At 43.3% G+C, this 18,342-nt stretch overlaps 1 protein-coding gene across 2 annotated transcripts in view; it reads right to left on the bottom strand.

The window, feature by feature from the left end:
* SLC24A2 (solute carrier family 24 member 2) overlaps positions 1–18,342 on the bottom strand; it is a 244,830-nt gene that overhangs the window by 23,007 nt on the left and 203,481 nt on the right. For both annotated transcript variants that reach the window (XM_021682423.1, XM_021682422.1), the window contains one exon: positions 17,623–17,741. In XM_021682423.1, coding sequence (XP_021538098.1) covers positions 17,623–17,741 — 119 coding nt within the window. The remainder of the gene's footprint in view (positions 1–17,622; positions 17,742–18,342) is intronic.

The raw sequence follows: 18,342 nt of genomic DNA on the forward strand, positions 1-18,342 counted from the left end.
AAATTGACAGGGAGGGAGTCAGTAAAGTCAAAAAGACCAAAAGCTCATTCCTTTGCTCCACAATTCGTGTGGTTCTACCCACTGCTTTCTTTTCTCCATCCTGAGGGCTCTCCTCCCTGATGGAAGCTTGGGCGTACTGTCTCTGGCTTCTCTTCTGAGACAACACCACGTCCTCCCAGGAGATACAGCAGCCGTAGAGAATATCATTCCCCATTGAGATCACCAGCCTCCCAAGATGTCAGCTGGCCCACATGAATAATCTCTCTGTAATGAGGCCAATGAGGATTTAGGAGACAGGTGCATTTTAACTGCTCCCTCCCATACGTGATCTTTCTTGTTGAACCCAAATGAATGACTCCCCCGCCACCACCCCCCATTGATGCCTCAGAAATGGGGAGGACCTCATGGGATAGTTGAAGCATCACATCATTCCTAATAAGTACCTCATCTCATACCAGATGGGTGGTTTGATTCAGGCGGAGGATTCCAGCACTTCTCTGAAGACTCATCGAGCTGATCTGACAAGTTCATCGAGGCTCCTCCCCCTTCCAGGATTGACACTCCCCGCCCCCCTCCCCGGGCCCATCTCACACTGCCATCTGCAATCTAGCAACTTCCCTCTAAACCCTAAGCTAACCTTTTTCTGAGAAAAAACAAAAGCAACTCTTTATGACTCATATCATTTTAATGACACCAACAGATGGTGACATTTCATCAATAACCCTTCTGCTTATAACCTATGGATTAGCTCCTTTCTCCATCTGCCAAAGTTACCAGGCAGGCAGTGCCACTAGCAAATAGCAGAAAATAATTGTCTGTTTAGATGCATAAGCTCTAAACATACTACTGTCCAGTGCAAACAATTAGCTCTATTGTCCAGCTGCCAAAAGCAGCGTTTGAGGTGGCGTTGCTAGGGCAGAAATGGGCAAGGGGAAGAGCTTGGGCTCAGGCCATACAAACAGTACTCTTCAGGCAGAATCCACACAGCCCTTTGGGGAAGAGTCCTGCCACCGAGTACAGGAGCCCAGAACCTTGGTGTGGATTTGAGAGCTGTCCTAGGAGCAAGGCTGTCAGCATATTTGGGGGGAAATTTTCATTGTCTTCTTGCCAGGTGCAATCGCTCTCTGGTTCAACGGGCGACAGCTTGCAAGCTGGTCAGAAAAGTGGGAAAAAATATACCGTTCGAAGTCTGGGGCCCGTTTTGCCTTTGCCCAAGCTGGGGCTGCTAGCATGTTCACTGGCCTCAGCCCTGGTGAGAGGCCACTGAGGTTAGTGCACTGAGTTTTCAATTTTTCCTAGAGTTGTGGCATCTTGGCTTTAACCTTGTAGCAACCCCTCCTAGCCTCCTAAAGCTTCTGTGGCATGTCCGCAGAAAACAAAGCAATGAAAAATGATCCGGAAAAAAATTCAAATGACTTCTGATAGAAGGGTTTAAAATAGTTTGATGCCTGCTGGAGTCTCGGTAGAAGCCCTAGAATTGTGTGAAACCAGGGCCAGCAATCACTGCCTCAAGGCTTTATAATTTCTGATACGGGAAATCTGAGACTAAGCCACATGACTTTAAGTTCCCACAGAACGTGTGCTGGTTGTCGGAGCACGAAGGGATCAGGGCAGCGTGGTGGGAAGAGGGGATGCTGGAGAATCAGGAGTGCTGGCTTCCGGGCTCTGCTCCTGCTGTGATTTCTTGGGCAGGGACCACCATCATATGCAGGTATTCATTGAGTGCCTTTTGGTGTGAACTAGTGCACTAGGTTCTAACTCTTGGTTCTAAGGAAACTTGGATTTAAAACAGGAGACAGAACAAATGGCCCCTGGGTGGCTCAGTCGGTGAAGCGTCTGCCTTCGGCTCAGGTCCTGGTATCAGCGTCCTGAGATCGAGCCCCAAGTCGGGCTCCCTGCTCAGGGCTGCTGGCAGAACACGTGGCAAGAGCTTCTGATTCTGCCTGTTATGAACTCAGCTGTGCCCTCCCCTAATTCCTCCGCTGAAACCCTGACCCAATACCTCAGAATGTGACTGGATTTGGGGAGAGGGCCCTTCAGATATAATGAGGCCATTGGGGTGGGTCCTTGTAAGGTGTCCTTAGAAGAGATTAGGACACACAGAGATACACCAGGGGTGTGCGCGCACAGAGGAAAGGGCTATGTGAGGCCACCATGAAAAGACAGCCATCTGCAAGTCAAGGAGAGAGGCCTCAGTGGAAAACAACACCGCTAACACCTTGATCTTGGCCTTCCAGCCTCCAAACTGTGAGGAATCATTTCTGTTGTTTAAGCCATTCAGTCTGGTATTGTTAGAACAGCCCTAGCAAACTAATATAGTGCCTAGCTGCATGGTGGATAGAAAGCCCACTTTCATCAAGGCCCAGAATAAAGACTCTGTTTTCAGCCTCTCTTGCAATGAGGCGTGGCCCTATGAGGTCCGGGCCGATGGGAGGTAGCCAGAAAAATCCTCTGCAGCTTCGGGATGTATCTTTAAAGGATGGGAGTGTGTCCTTCATCTCTCCTTCCTCCTTCCTGCTGGCTGGAATGGGAACATTTTGGAGAAAAACTATAAAAGGATCTGTGTTCCTGACACCCCATCAAGAGCTGTTCCAGTCCCGAGCTACCTATACTGACTTGAGAGAAATAGAAAATTCTGTCTTAATGTTGGAGAGGTGTGGAGAAAGGGGAACCCTCTTACACTGTTGGTGGGAATGCAAGTTGGTACAGCCACTTTGGAAAACAGTGTGGAGGTGCCTCAAAAATTTAAAAATAGAGCTACCCTATGACCCAGCAATTGCACTCCTGGGTATTTATCCCAAAGACACAGATGTAGTGAAAAGAAGGGCCCTATGCACCCCAATGTTCATAGCAGCAATGTCCGCAATGGCCAAACTGTGGAAAGAGCTGAGATGCCCTTCAACAGATGAATGGATAAAGAAGTTGTGGTCCATATACACAATGGAATATTACTCAGCCATCAGAAAGGATGAATACCCAACTTTTACATCAACATGGATGGGATTGGAGGAGATTATGCTAAGTGAAATAAGTCAAGCAGAGAAAGTCAATTATCATATGGTTTCACTTATTCATGGAACATAAGGAATAGCATGGAGGACATTAGGAGAAGGAAGGGAAAAATTGGGGGTGGAATTAGAAGAAGAGATGAACCATGAGAGATTTTGGACTCTGAGAAACAAACAAGGTTTTAGAGGGGAGGGGGGGGGGATTGGTTAGCCCGGTGATGGGTATTAAGGAGGGCACATACTGCATGGAGCACTGGGTGTTATACGAAAACAATGGATCGTGGATCACCATATCAAAAACTAATGATGTATTGTATGGTGACTAACATAACATAATAAAATTAAAAAAAAAAAAAGAAAGTGAATGGGATCAGGCGTAAGCTTTCTAAAACTAAAAATGCAGAGAATTAAATTTAAAAAAAAGAAAAAAAGAAAATTCTGTCTTACTCAAGCCACTGTTACTTTGGGTTTTGGTTGCTCCCAGTGGAACCTGACCCTGACTAATCCAATGTCCTCTTTATAAGGAATCATGGGGGAATCACGTCTCAGCACTGGGAAAAGTCATGCTTCTTTTCAGAAACTTTGAAAAATCTTAGAAATACTGTGACTCAGGTAAATGATACTATTTTTTCCCCTTGCTTTGCACTGGGGAATTCAGAGCCAAATTTGTAACCTCCACCCACCAATCACAGCTCTGGGGTCTGTCTCGCTTCCTCCAGTCCCACTCTTTCCTCTTCCTTTACATCTTGTGCTGAATTTTCTCAAAAGTCTTCATTTTATCCTTTTTCCTCAGACATCTTTTTGCAAGCAGCCTCGAATCTTTGTAAAACAAGTTAGGGCAGACTCAAAACTGTAACTCCTCAGGGGCTGAATGGAATTATTTGGATAACTCTGTGTGTGTGTGCACGTGCGTGTGTGGGCATGTGCGTGTGTGTGTGTGTGAGGGAGAGAGAAAGAAAGAGTGTTACCCTAAGTGACAACTGGACAATCACCTTTTAGGATTCATTTATCAAGACTGAAGGTGGGACCCTGGAGTTTCGGCCATCAGAACACTTACAGATAGAACAGTTCCAGAGATCAGTTGGTATCTATTGGGAGGTCTCTGGAGCCATCAACTTATTTTTTATCTCACGAATGGGAGGATAGCCACAGCCTGTCCATTTGTGGCCTACTGAGAATCTTTTTATGTATGTATGTATGTATGTATGTATCTATTTATTTATTTAAAGGTTTTATTTATTTGAGAGAGTGAGAGAGATCACAGAGGGAGAGGAGAGAAGGAGATGCAGATCCTGCTGAGCAGAGAGCTGGATGCGGGGCTCGATCCCAGGACCTGGGGATCATGACCTGAGCCGAAGGCAATTAACCAACTCAGCCACCCAGGGGCCCCTCATGAGAATCTTTTTAGCTTCTTTGCATGTACATCTTATATACTGTTTCTACTTGTGCCTGGTAGGGATGGTTTGCCCCAGAAGAGGCATCAGATTTCCAGTGGAGAGGTCTGAGCTGGATTCATCAGTCTAGAGGTTGCTTCTCCACCTAGAAAAATATTTCGTGGGAGCAATCCAATTGTTTATTCTTGTCTGTGAAGGGCATTGTGCAAGATTTCATTGTGAAGGTGAGCCCATTTTAATGCAATCTCTTCTATCAGAGAATTATAATGAAAACCCGGGAGGCATCTGAATATAGGCCATCTTCAAATTCAGTTTCATTGATTGCTAATAATGTCTTATCTCCAGTTTGCAAGGAGCAATCTCAGAGGATCACCTGGATCTGCCCAGGTTTCAGCTCGGTTGGGGTTTGATTCGGGTTGGAAATGAAGTTCTCACTTCTCTTTCCCCTACAAAAGGACGACACACTTCAGCTCTCGGGAGTGCTATTTCTTCTCCCTGGGGAGCCCCTTCAGTGTGGCATGATGCTGGAGAGAATAACAAACCAGCACTTAAATAGCCATGAAAAATAGAACTCATTTACTCTAAAGCATTGGGCCATGGGTAAGTTGGGTGAAGGTTAAGATTTTAAGTGGTTTGTACTTCTCCTTAAAGAGAATGATCCTTAACATATCTGCTGTTGTTGCTGTTTCTATCATTTGTATCTGTTTAGAAAAAAAAGTAAGTTTATATCTTCATGTTGTTCAGCCACGTAGATGCCCACATGAATGATCGAATGGGGCAAAGCTCACCGAAAGAATGTGATGCGTGCTAGGAATCACCTACAGGACCCAGGGGGGCTGAGAGTGGGAATACAGATTCATAAAAACATCTGCCGAGCCTAAGAAGTGAGGTTGGATGGGTGCATAAGGAATATTAAAAATATCACACTCCAACCAAGTTTTCAACAAGGCACTAATATAATGTGTAATGTCTAGACTATGTGGAGGCATTCATCTATAGACTGGGGATGGTAACTCTGAGGCAACTGTAGGATGTACAGTGCCTGGTAGAGACCTAGGGATCAACACACGTTAACCCTCTTCCCTTCTGCCATGAATCTCACCTCTGTGACTAACTAGTGGTGTGATCTTAGGCAAACCAATGGGAATGATGGCATGGCCAAAGAACATATACTACGTGTGATCTGTAAGGCACCTGGTCCTGGTACCCCTCACTGCATTTTAGGCCCCAGCAGCCCTTAAAATCTGTGTCATCATGAGGCAGAACTTCTTTGCCCCTGCAATTCTTTACAGTGGGACCACCTTCCTGACCAAGAAGTTCTGTTACTCGGTTCATCGTATGGACGCTGATAGATCACAAGAGACAAGCTGCAATCAAAGCCCTCTGAGATCATTTAGGATAGGAGCTTTAGGCTCCAAGAGAAGGAGCCCTGGAATTTCAGGGTTGAAGGGCCCTGGTCCATTGAGACCAGCGCCCCCCCCCCCCATTTGATGGATGTGGCCCTGGGATGAAGTGGTATGCTGAAGAAAGGTCACGGTGTGAGGCCAGACCTGAGTTACCTCCTACTTCTCTCCCAGCTCAAGCTCTTTCCCCATTTCACACTGCCTCCCTTCCTTACTCCTAAAAAATATGTATGCTAAATAAAAATATAAATGTGTTATGCCAATTACACCAGCTTTATTTGTAATAAACTTGACCTATTAAACCCAAAATGCTAGCTATAGCAAACACTAAGCACTTAATTGACATAATTGTGCTTAATTTTCTCGAGCCTACAACTGATTTCTGGTGCTTTGGATGGCCCACATTGCTGTTTTTAGTTGCATTCTTTTCCTTTTCCCTGAGTCTGCTGTGGACTGTTTGTGTCCCTCTGATATTCATGTTGAGGTTCTACGCCCCAGTGTGATGGTGTTCGGGGGTGGGGGCCTTTGGGAGGTGATTAGGTCATGGTGGCAGAGCCCTTGTGATTGGGATGAGTGTTCTTATAAAAGAGCCTCCAGAGAGCTAGCTTGTCGCTTCTGCCATGTGAGGACACAGTAAACAAAATGGCCATTTATGAACCAGGAAGTGGATTCCATCACCTGTCACTTGATCTTGGACTTCTCAGCCTCCGGCACTGTGGGAAATACATTTCTGTTGTTTCTAAGCTATTTGTGCTATGGCATTCTTGTTATAATATCCAGGGAAGGTTTGAAGGGGAAATGAAGAGCAGATTTGGGGGTATGTGGATAGGAGGGGCCACTGTGATGCCTTCTTCCCTCCTCTGTCTCTGTGGGTAAGATCTCCAAGGTGCCAGGTACAAATTTAAAAATGAAATGTGAGGCTGATATCAATGGATGCCAGGACTTCAAACACAGGTGAAGAAGAAAGATTTGTTCTTTAGCATCTCTGTCCAAGGAAAAAGTACTGAAATCTTGCCAGGCTTCTTGTGGTGGGGTGGGGGGTGGGGGAGGTGACAACCAAGACCACACCAATGGCCAAAATGAGGGCTTGAGATTTGTTGTGTACTTCATTGCCTGCTGCTGCCCCCGATTCCCATCACTGTGGATAATCTTGCACTAGCTACTTCTAAAATGAATGTCTAGGGGCCATCGTAGAACATGGATTAAGCCCTTTACAATAATAAACTTTCCTGAAGCTAACTTTAGCAAGAACTGAAATAGGAGTTGGGTTATTTCCAGACTCCAGCATTCAGTGTTCAAAGGCCTAGAACCTCAGGGGAAGAATATAGACCACAAAACAAGGGACTATCTGCTTCTCCTCCTACCTCTGTCCTCTTTCATTATTGAAGCATTAAAAATACTCTCTTTGACAAAGATGGCATGTTTTACTTTTCCAATTAGGTTTCCTTGGGAGCCAGTGAAAAGGTGAGTGTGCCTTTACCATGTTTGTGTGGGAGGCTCTGAGAGAGAGAAGAATCTTGAAGGTGACTTACCTAATGAACTGTTGGAGAAGGATTAATAGATCAAGAAGACCCACTTCTGCTCCAGAACAGTCTTTTACAACATTATTGCTGTTATAAAATTAACTGAGATAATTCATGAAAGTTACTCAAAACGGTATAGTGGACACTCATGAAAAATAATAGTAATAATAATAATAACCAACATTTACTGAGTGGTTATGAAAATAATTTCTTCAAAGACATCTAGGAGAAAGAAGTTTGACAAGTGAATTAAGATACTTCCAGCAATAAAATTCTATAACTCAATTAGTTGGCATAAAAGTAGAAACTAATAATTTTGTTCCTCCATCCATGCATTCATCCAACATTTACTGAGTGTTCACTGACTGCAGTGATGTCGACAATCTAATTTATTTTCCTTTTAGGTAAGATGACTAAATAGAAGTCCTTTATAAATAGGATGAAAGGGAAAATTCCACAGCTCTATGGAGAAAATGCTATTTTATTTCAGTAGGTAGGCTGTAAGTAGACTTTCTATCAGAAATAAAGCTTCCAAGCAGATGGCAAGACTCATAATATTGTGACACCTTGATTCTGTGTTTTGTGCAGAGCTCAAAACAATAGCAGAGTTGGAACTCTCAAAGGTAAAGTTGCCAAAAATGCACAGTCACATTTTAATACAGTGAAAGTCTCCGAAATCAACAACTATTTGGCAAGTCAAAGGTGCCTCCCAAGCAACATTCTAGAGTGTGCTCTCCATTTTGTAAGCTCAAATCACACCAGTGCTTTACAAAGGAAATCTATTAAAAAAGAAGATATTTAGGGGTGCCTGGGTGCCTCCATTGGTTGAGCATCCGACTCTAGATTTAGGCTCAGGTCACGATCTTAGGGTTGTGGGACTGAGTCCCGCCTCGGGCTCTGCGCTCAGCAGGGAGTCTGTTTGAGATTCTTTCTCTCCCTCTCTCTCTCTGCCTCTCCCCTGCCCCCCAAAATAAATAAATAAAAAAATTTAAAGAATGAGATATTTAAAAAGATAAATATCCATATGGTTAGTGTATTAGTCTGCTTGGGCTGACGTAACAAAATGCCATAGACTAGGTAGCTTAAATAGAAGTAGAAATAGCATTAAAAATTTATGATAAACTCACACCCATAAGTACCAGCTGGCTTAGGGATGGATGGTACGTGATTCTCTTCTCCATTTTTCCCTAAATTGATTGGTAAATTAGTGGGGTCAACATACCAGTGGCCTTCATTACATCTATTACAGAAATAGAACATCATGCTTGAAATAGGCATATGAAGAAGACTGACCCATAAAAATATTCACTACTGGGTTGTGGATCATTTTGGTCTCACAGACCAAAAAATCTGTACTCAAAATCTCTAAGTGGCACAAGAAAAAATAAATTTGGGGACACCAGAGCCATAGTTCAGGATTTGCCAAGTAAGTTGTGTTGTGATTCATTTTGAAAGCAAACTCAGAGTTCTGGGACGGGTCAGCTAAGGGCTCTAATGGCTAAGGGAAACCTCATTTGTCATTTGCTCAATTTTTCTCTCTGAAGAGGGAAGGAAAACAGGACAGTCTGGAAGAAGAAAAACTGTTAGATCCCAATGATGGAAAACCAGAGAGCTGCATTTGGAAAAAGTTGTTATTTACTCAACTCTGAGTCCTTAGTGACTGTTAATAATGGACAGAATGTTTGTGTCCTTCCAAAATTCATACGTTGAAGCCCTAACTCCTAGTTTGACTGTATTTGCAAGATGGGACCTCGAAGGAAGTACTTAAAGTTAAGTGAGGTCAAAGGAGTGGGTCCCTGATCCGACAGCATTAATGTTCCTGTAAGAAGAGACATCAGAGGGTGCCCCCCACCCTGCCTTATGTGTACAAGGAAGGCCATATGAGGACATAGAGAGAAGGCAGCCACCTGCAAGCCAGGAAGAGAGCCCTTGCCAGGAAGTGAATTGGCCAGAACCTTGATCTTGAACTTAGAGACTTCAGAACTGTGAGAAAATAGATTTCTGTGATTTTAGCCATCCAGTCTATGGTATTTTATGGTAGCCCAAGCAGCCTTACACACACTGACAATATGAATATTTATCTTTTAAAAATATCTCATTTTTTCAGTAGTTTTTTTTTGGCTTTGAAATAAATCATTGTGTTCACTTGCTGTAATTTATTTTGAAATCACCTTTTTTTACTCATTCTTTGAGTCTTTGAAAAATTCCTTTACTTTTGTTCTCTTAGTTTCTCAATGTCATTGCATTTTTATTATATTTTTACCAATATACCTCATTCTTTCCACTCTGTTTTTTATCTTCTATGTTTCTATCACTTTTTTCTAAGAGATAAGTCAAAAAGAGGTAAGTCAAAAGCATCTTCTTTTTGGAAGGATGCACCATCTGAGACATTTATACTGCCTTCTGCGTGGACATCCTGAACCAACAGAGTTAACATTTAAGTAGCAAACAAATTTTTAAAAAGTGATAAATCTCTGCCCACCTAGTGGTATGAAATATTTCACTCCCCTTATAATACCATCATATGGTTTATTTTATATATAGATGGAAAAATTAAAAAAAAACCCAAACATCAAGAATTTAACATATTAAAAACAAAATAAGGTTTCACTCAGCAATGGCAACCTGAAAAAAGCATAATCTGCTTCTACATAGCTTTGAATTGAAATCAAGTTTTCAAAGGATCTTGCTGTGAGTAATGGAGCTGTCTGGACCTAAGTTCTCTGAAAGCCAAGAAACCATTTTATTGCAATATAAAATGGCATCTGAAGAGTCTGGTGGAATGCAATTGCTTTTCTTCACTTTGCATTTTGCCCAAATAATTCCGAGGTGCAACCTATGGACAAGATGGATTGCTTTCTGTGTTGCTGTTGTAAATTTTTTTGTATCGTTTCCATGGGTTTCGTAAATCTTGCTCATACAAATCATAAAAGATTTGTCAACATAAAAGCTATTGGAGAATCATAAAAAATAATTCAAAAATCATTCCCATCATTTTAAATGGATTCGAATTACTCCTAGGAACAGTAATATTAATGTCAGTATTTTTTTTTCCAGGGAGGTAATAGAGTTTTTTTTTCCTTTTTATTAATAGTCAGCCCTTAATGTACTTTATGTGCATGATTAATAGACATTCTTCAAACTCTTTCAGAAAGCACAATGACAAATGGTGTTATTAACAGTAAGATTCTCAGTGAATATATAATTCTTTGTCGATTTCAAATTTAGTCAGAAACTCGAGTCTGATCTTAATTTCATTTTAAAATGTGTTTGAAAGGCCTTTGGGTGCATCTTAAGCAGTTTGTAATTATTGTTCAGGTCATCAGATATACAAACTGGATCTCAACTTTTCCTTAGAAAAATATATGTATAGGTTTGAAGAACAAATGTTCTCTCTTTCAGAAATGGAATGAACTCCTGCAGTAAGGTCTGTTAGGTAAGACTCTATAATATCTACTTTCTAAAAAAAAATAGTTTGTATTGGGTTTTCTCTGATACTAATGAGTTTCTTTTCTGAGGCAATCGTAGTTCTGACATGGCGTGGGCCTTGAAAAGCCCAGTCGGATGGAAAACCTTTGGATGTTCTTTTCTTTTCCCTATCAGGCCTTTGCATCCCCCCCCGCCCCCAAGCCCTGCCCTCTGCTCTGGCACACAGACACATCCCACTTTCCACCAAAGCCTGCATTTCTTGGGGGCCAGAAACCTCTTATTCGGCTTCACTCCTGTTCTAAGAGGTTGAATAATCCCATCAATAGGGGGAAATGCGATCTTTGGCTATTTTCAAACTTTCCAAGATGGCAACCCTGGCTCTTACACCTTAGTCACTGAGGAAAGATACCTGCTCTTTGAATAACAGGAAGGTTCGAGGTTCACAACCCTCTGTTAAACCTCACTACAGCTGAGAACATAAACGTTTGCTAACTAAGGGTAATATTTTAGGAAGACATCATGGGGATTCTAGGTACCATCTGCTTCAATAATCTTGGAAATCCCTATCAGAGCTAACATTTTTGACCAAAATTTATTATGAAGTCTCCCGAAGGAGCTCCAAAACCAAAGAACAACAAGAACAACCCGTAATAAACTGCTACTTTGTTAATGATGCTGGCTTTTTTTTTTTAACCACCCTCAGAGATCCAAATTTAATGGAAAGGAGATATTTTTATGCATTTTATCTTTTTTTTTTTTTAGGGAAATCTAAAATCAACTCGCTTTCATCATCTTTCTCTACTCACTCTTAGTCACATAATACTGAAACATTTTTATCAGCACTATGAGGCTTTATGAAAGCAGACCTTAAAAACTCTCCTGAGCTTAGGTAAAGGTCAATGCTAGACTGGGGAGAAATAAATCAGGACTGAGTTCTCAAAAGGAGAAAGGAAGGGCTTACCACACTAAAGTGATGTTTAAGTGTACAGAAAGCAAGTAAGGAAAGAAGCATGCATTTTATACATTCTCATTCTGTTTATCTTTTTTTCCCTAGGAAAGTGATTTCCTTATATAAATCTGTTTGACCACTGGTGCCCCTGTGTAACTTTTCACCAAAGCAAGGACAATTCTGATTTCCCTAAGGACAGAGCGAAATCTTAGAGGCAAAATGAAATAAAAGCTGCAACATATAAAAAACCAGCTCCCAATACATGGACACATAGGACACAATAAAAAAGAAGTCAGACTTTCAGATTGCAGAATCTAAGACGTTTGCAAGGCATTGCCCCTTCCGCCCTGTCACCGTGAATGTGTATTTACAGGGTTCTGCCGTGTCTCGCATCGACCACCTCGATGCATCGAGGTTGGGCAGCTTCATGCAGCAAGCCGCCCAAGTGCCATCACCTGGTTGTTGTCTAATCAGCAGAAGGAAAGTGTACGAAAATGCTGGGTTCTGGGTGGGACTGTTTCTTTCAATTGTCTTCCGAACCTGGATAAAGTCCCAACACTACAAATTTGGAGGCGACTTCTCTGCGGCAGCTGGAATCTGTTCTGCGTTAAAATGACTGCATTGTGTCAGCAGTCACTGGGAAGGGATAATTAGCACTAAGTCGTTTACAAGTCAGATTATTTCTTGGTTCTCCAGAGAACGTACCAGTGAAGCAAAAAACCTCCTGCAAAGGGGCTCCCTCTGTGAAAGAGACTATTTTAAAATGTTCTTCATTGCCAGTGTCAAGTCTGTACTGGAGAAAGCTCTCAGAGACGAGGTGTCAATGTTAAATTAGTTCCCTTGTAAATAGGGATTTTGAAACAGCAGGTTAATTACACGAGACAGGCTCAAATCTCCAGAGAATACCAGCAATATATGTGTGTGTGGTGCATGGGGCTCATAATTTCCGTTAATAAAGTCAGGATGCACACCTTTTTCTTCATGTAGCATGATAAACACACAACTGGGAAAGAGATGAAACTAACACCATAAAGGTACTGAATCATTTCTGGGGAAGCTGTGCTTTGGGGGGTGGAGGGAGGAAGGGGCTGAGTGTTCTGATTTCACATCTTTATTCTGATTCTGGAGTCCTAGCCCTAATGTACCCCATCACCCAGTGTCCTCAGCCTGGCAACCTCAGGATCACCTACACCTTCACTTCCTGTTCCCTCTCCAGGTCCAGATCTGCTCAAGGCCACCCCAGACACGGCTCTCAGATCCAGCCATTGGCTATCCATGTCACAGCCAATACTTGGTCTAAGGCCTTGTCACCTGGGCTACTTGATAGATAACCATTTTTTAAGTTTTACTAAGTACCGCTAATAATAGCAAACACCCAGGCAGTGTTTTCTTTGTGCCAAGAACTGTTCTAAGAGACTATTCTCATGGCAATGCTATGAAATAGGATTGTTATCCACGTTTCACAGAGAAGGAAAATGGAGAACAGAGAGGTTAAGTAAGGCGGCCAATGTCACAGAGCAGGTAAGTGGCGGATCTGGGACTTGGATTCTTGTGGTCTGTCTCCAGAGTCTCTGATCTTAAACCACTAAAACATACTGATTCTGTTTTAATTTAACCCATTATTATTTCTATTGTTGTTGCATTTTTTGGAATAGGGAATACAGGTACCTGGTTCAAAATTTAAAAGCTACAGAAAGCTGCATATGAAAAGACCCTTTGCCACTCTGGTTCCCCATCACCCAGACCCTGGTTCAGGAGGTAGTCAGCATGACCAGTTTTTTCAGTAGCATCCCAAGCAAATATATATGTCATTTCCCCCCGTTTTCTCCCCTCATACAAATATCCTAGACTGGGTACAATTTGGCAGTATGCCTTTTTCATTGAACATATATTGAAGATCATTCCGTATCAATACATGAAGAGCTTCCTTATTCTTTTTCTTTCTTTTTCTCTCTCTCTCTTTTTTTTTAAAGACTGCAGATGGTCTAGGGGTGGGCAAACCTTTTCCTGTAAAGGGCCAGATAGTAAATATTTTAGGCTTTGTGGTCCATATGGTCTCTGTCACATATGCTGCTAGTGTTTTTTTTTAAAACCTTTAAAAATGTAAAAACATTCTTGTCTCACGGGTTGAATTAAAATAGTCTGCAGGCCAGATTTGGCCATGGATCATAGTTTGCTGACCCTTGAGCTGAGAGGCTCTTCCCTTGATGCCCTGCATCTAGTCTTCCCTCACTCTGGGCCCTTCTTGAGCATCCTGAAAGCACTATGCTCCTCTCTTCCAAATCTGACACTGACGGTGCTTCCTCTAAACCCTCTGTGGCTCCCCACTCCTGACAGGGTAAAGTCCAGACTGCTTGGTGGGGCCGACAATGCCCTTCACGATCCATGTATTTTTCCATACCTTCAGGTCTACTGCACTGGTCCATGCCATCATCAGCTCTCAACCTCAACTCCTACAGTGACCCCTTTGCCCCGCTCTTGGTATGCAACCCTCCTGCCCCAAATTCACTCTCCACATGGCAGCGCAGCCCTAGGGATTTTTTAGAAGAACAGATCATATCTGGGAACCTCCAGTGACTTGTTGCTACCCTAGAAGGAAGTCAACTTCTTTATCATGGTCTACAAGGTGAGCCAGCTCTGCTTGGCCCTCCTGTCCCACCTCATTGTCACCATCCTCCCTTCCTCTGCTCTCCACCCACCAGCCACACTGACTGTTCTGTTCCTCGAGGAAGCCTAACTCATTTCTGCCTCCGTGGGTGCTGTTTCCTTGGCTGCCTCCTTGGAGTTCAGCCTCAGTTCAAATGCCACTTCCTTAGTGAGGCCTCCCCGCAGCTCCCAACCTACAAGGGCCCTCCACAAGTCCTCGCCATACCACCATACTGAATTTCCTTCTTGGCCCTTGTGGTCATCTATATCTTGGTTTGTATCTGCAAATTCTTTGCTTGGCTGGAACGTGTGGGTGTCTCCAGGGCCCAGCCCGGTGCCCGACACATATTAGATGAACACTTAAAATTTTTCTGATTGAACAGTTGAAGAGTTTCAGCCCCATTTAACTTTCCTAGTGGATCTCTCTTCACTCCTCACCTTCTGCTTCAGTCTCCGGGTCCACTGGCCTTCTCACCCACCACTAAACATGAACTTCCTTCTTAAGGTTTTACACCTTTGCACTTGTCATCTCCTTCTCTGAGCAACGAACTCCTACTCACCCATCAACACCCAGTCAAATGTTACCTCTACCTTTACACTTTCTTTTGTGTCAACTTCTTCTTCTGACAGGCTCCCAGAGCACTTTGCACAGAGCCCCGTGGTCACCCTGGGCTATAATTATTTACTTACCACAAATGTTTGTTTATTTATTATATCCTGAATACCCCCAGACATTATATATATATATACACATATGTATATGAGTAAGTATTTTCTTATCTGTTTATGTGTGTGTGTCCATCTATAGCATCTCTATCTATATGTATTACATTTTCATTTTACCTAAACAAGCTCCTTCAGGGAAGGAACACCTTGGCTGGGATTTATACGGTAATTGTGGGCACAGAATAATATAAATAGCAGCATTTAGCTCTGTGCTAAGTGCTTTCCATACATTTTCTCATGTAACTCTCCTAATAACCCAAACGAGGGCGGCACCATTATTATCTATAATTTGTCAATGGGGAGCCTGAAGCGAGATTAGGTAACTCGCTCCGGGTGGATCCACCATTCCCCACCAGGCCGTCCGGCGGCCAGCGCGCGAGGCTCCTTGGGGTGCCTCCTCTTTGCCCTTGAGGTGGTGCACAAATCTGTCCTGTTTCCCTGTGTGAGACCAGGGGGGCACAGCTCTGCTCAGAGAGGGGTCAGGTGAGGCTCTCTCACTCCACTGCAGTAAGGTCCTCCCTTGTGGGGGGCACAGATGTCCCTCTGCCAGCCAGATGGAGAGGCACGATGAGGACGCTGCCCTCTGCACACCTGTGACTGTGTCATCCCCAAGGGCAGCCAGATGTCCTTGGGGCCCACCTCCTGTTGCCACATGCTGTTTAGCCATGTGGACATAAGCGGCTCTGCCAGCTTACACTTGAGCTAATGTGATGGGACCACAGGGCTCTGGGCAGAAGGGCGAGAGCCTAGAAGGCAGAGGAGACAGGGCAGAAGGAGCTCCCTTTCTTTATCATTTCCTTTCGTTATTTCTTTTCCAGCTTTACTGATATGTAATGGACAAATGCAAATCATATCTATTTAAGGTGTACAACACGGTCATTTGGTGTATATATATACATACATACATACATATATATATCTTTATATGTATGTATATATATGAAAAGCACAGCAAAGGAAACCCTCGTCAAAATGAAAGGCAATCCATGGAATGAGAGAAAACATTTGCCAAGCCATATATCTGATAAGGGGTTAATATCCAAACTATATAAGGAACCCCTACAACGCAATAGCAAAATAAAAAAATAACCTGATTAAAATATGGGCAAAAGACCTGAATAGGTATTTTTCCAAAGAAGATATGCAAATGACCAACAGGTACATGAAAAGGTGCTCAATATCTTTACCCTTTCCTTTAAGTGAAGAGACTTTTCTTGCCTATTCTTTCAGGGAATAAGGGCAACTGGCAAAACTAGCATGTTTTTTTTTTTCCCCTAAGAAGTGCAGGCTCCGTTGCAGAGTGTATCCTGGAATAAAGAAGAAGAACGTCCTGGAATAGATTTGTTGTAGTCTGGCTTCTGTTTGTGGGCACATGTAACTTTTCAGCTCATTGGGAAAATTCTGTCTAGAGAAGTAGGTCACAAACTTTACAGCAGTGCTATTCAAAGTGAGGTCCTTGGACCAGCAGCGGCAGAACCATCTGGGGGCTCGCTAGCTTTGCAGATTCTGGGACCCACTCCAGACCTGACATATCCAATTCTGAATTTTAACATGATCCCCCAGGAGCTTTGTAAGCACATTCGAGTTTGAGAAACATGGACTGAGGGTGCCTGATGAGAATGTGAGTTGGGGCCCTATGCCTTAGAAATCCTGATACACTTGGTAAGGAGGAGATCCAGAAATGTGGCAAGCATCACCTACTTTTGGGTGGTTCTGCTTCCTTTTGTGAGCAGCTGTGGTCCAGAGGCAGTGCTGTGTGCTGGAAATAGTCCAGGCACTGCATTTAGATGGACCGGGGATTGAATCGCAGCTCTGCTACCTACCAGCTAGGTAATCCTGATTAAGCACTTCATCTTGTCACACTTTGGCTTCCTCAACTCTAAAATGGAGAAAGGAAAGGCCTACGCCTTCAGCTGTGAGGTTTAAAGGCAATATATGTAAAGTGCCCAGTACCAAGTCCGTGGCATAGAGCACGTGGAAGGTTGAGTATTACAACTATTAAATCAAACAGTTGTCTATTGGTTGCACCACTGGATGGCAGAATGGGCCACAGTATTGATTAATTTCAATTGCAGAGCCAGGGAAGGCCAAGGGGGGTTAACCAGGGTGTGATGGCTGTAGTTTCTTGGTTACTTACCCTTGATCTTAAAGACACAGAGAAAGGATTAGACTGCAACAGCCATCAAACTTTATCATTTACTAAGAATCACCGGAAAGCGAGTTTAAAATGTTGATATCTGGAAGCTGTTAACCCAAGATTCTGTTTCATCAGGTCTGGAGTATGGCCCAGGGATCTGTATTTTGATCTCGGGGAGATGAAATGGACGAGGCCACCGATCTCACTCTGAGAAACAGTGGCTTAGAAAATGTGTGAATTCATTCAGTACACAAAGAGCTTGACACACGTGGGGGCCTTTGCTAGTACTGAGCAACAGACACGAAGAGAACCCACTCTCCCCCGTGTCTGCCCTGCCCGGGAGCGTGGGTCTCCGAGGAGAAGGGAAGCTGTGTTAGGACATCAAGAACAAGGGGAAAAAGCCATACCTGGGCTTCCGCAGCTTCGATGGTGTGGGAGAGATTTCCATTTTGTACGGGTTCCGAAGCATCACTGGGTGGTGTCATTTCAACCTCCGTGCTGGTGCTGTTTGGGAGCTCGATTTTTTCTGTGGTACAATGTAGATACACACAGAGAAAGCAAATGGAGTCAATGGGGGTAAGAGCCATGTTGGAAGGAACGTCCTAAAATGTTCGGCCAAAGAAGACAGTGGTCTCAGAGGGGTTAAGGCCCAGGGCTGGGGTGGCGCCAAATGGCAAAGGATTTTTAGCATTCTTCCCAATATCTCTCAGCGTTTTCAGTCCTCCTCCTCTCTTTAATAGCTCTCTGGCTCTCTCACTCTGGGCTGATATCTTGAGTGCCCATTCAGCTCCCCTGGCGCACATTCTCTATGCCAGGCAAAGTCACCAAGTAGCCACTCAAGAACATGAACACAAACATTTTTTCACCAAAACCATGCTCAATCTGTACACTAATATTATATCCAGGACCACATCCCTTGGATTTTTTTTTTTTTTACAGCAGGATCTTTTCTTTTATACAACATTCTGGAAAGGATATTTATTGGCTAGGGACCCAGGAGACTTGGGTCCAAGACTTTGCTCTGCCATTATCAGGCTGTCACTTCAGGCAAATCTCCTTTCTGTGGGTTTCAGGAACCTTATCTGTGAAATGAGGGGGTTCAACTGGTTGACCTTAAGGCCCACTGC

The sequence above is a fragment of the Neomonachus schauinslandi genome, chromosome 13 (assembly GCF_002201575.2).
Source record: "Neomonachus schauinslandi chromosome 13, ASM220157v2, whole genome shotgun sequence".
Classification (NCBI taxonomy): domain Eukaryota; kingdom Metazoa; phylum Chordata; class Mammalia; order Carnivora; family Phocidae; genus Neomonachus; species Neomonachus schauinslandi.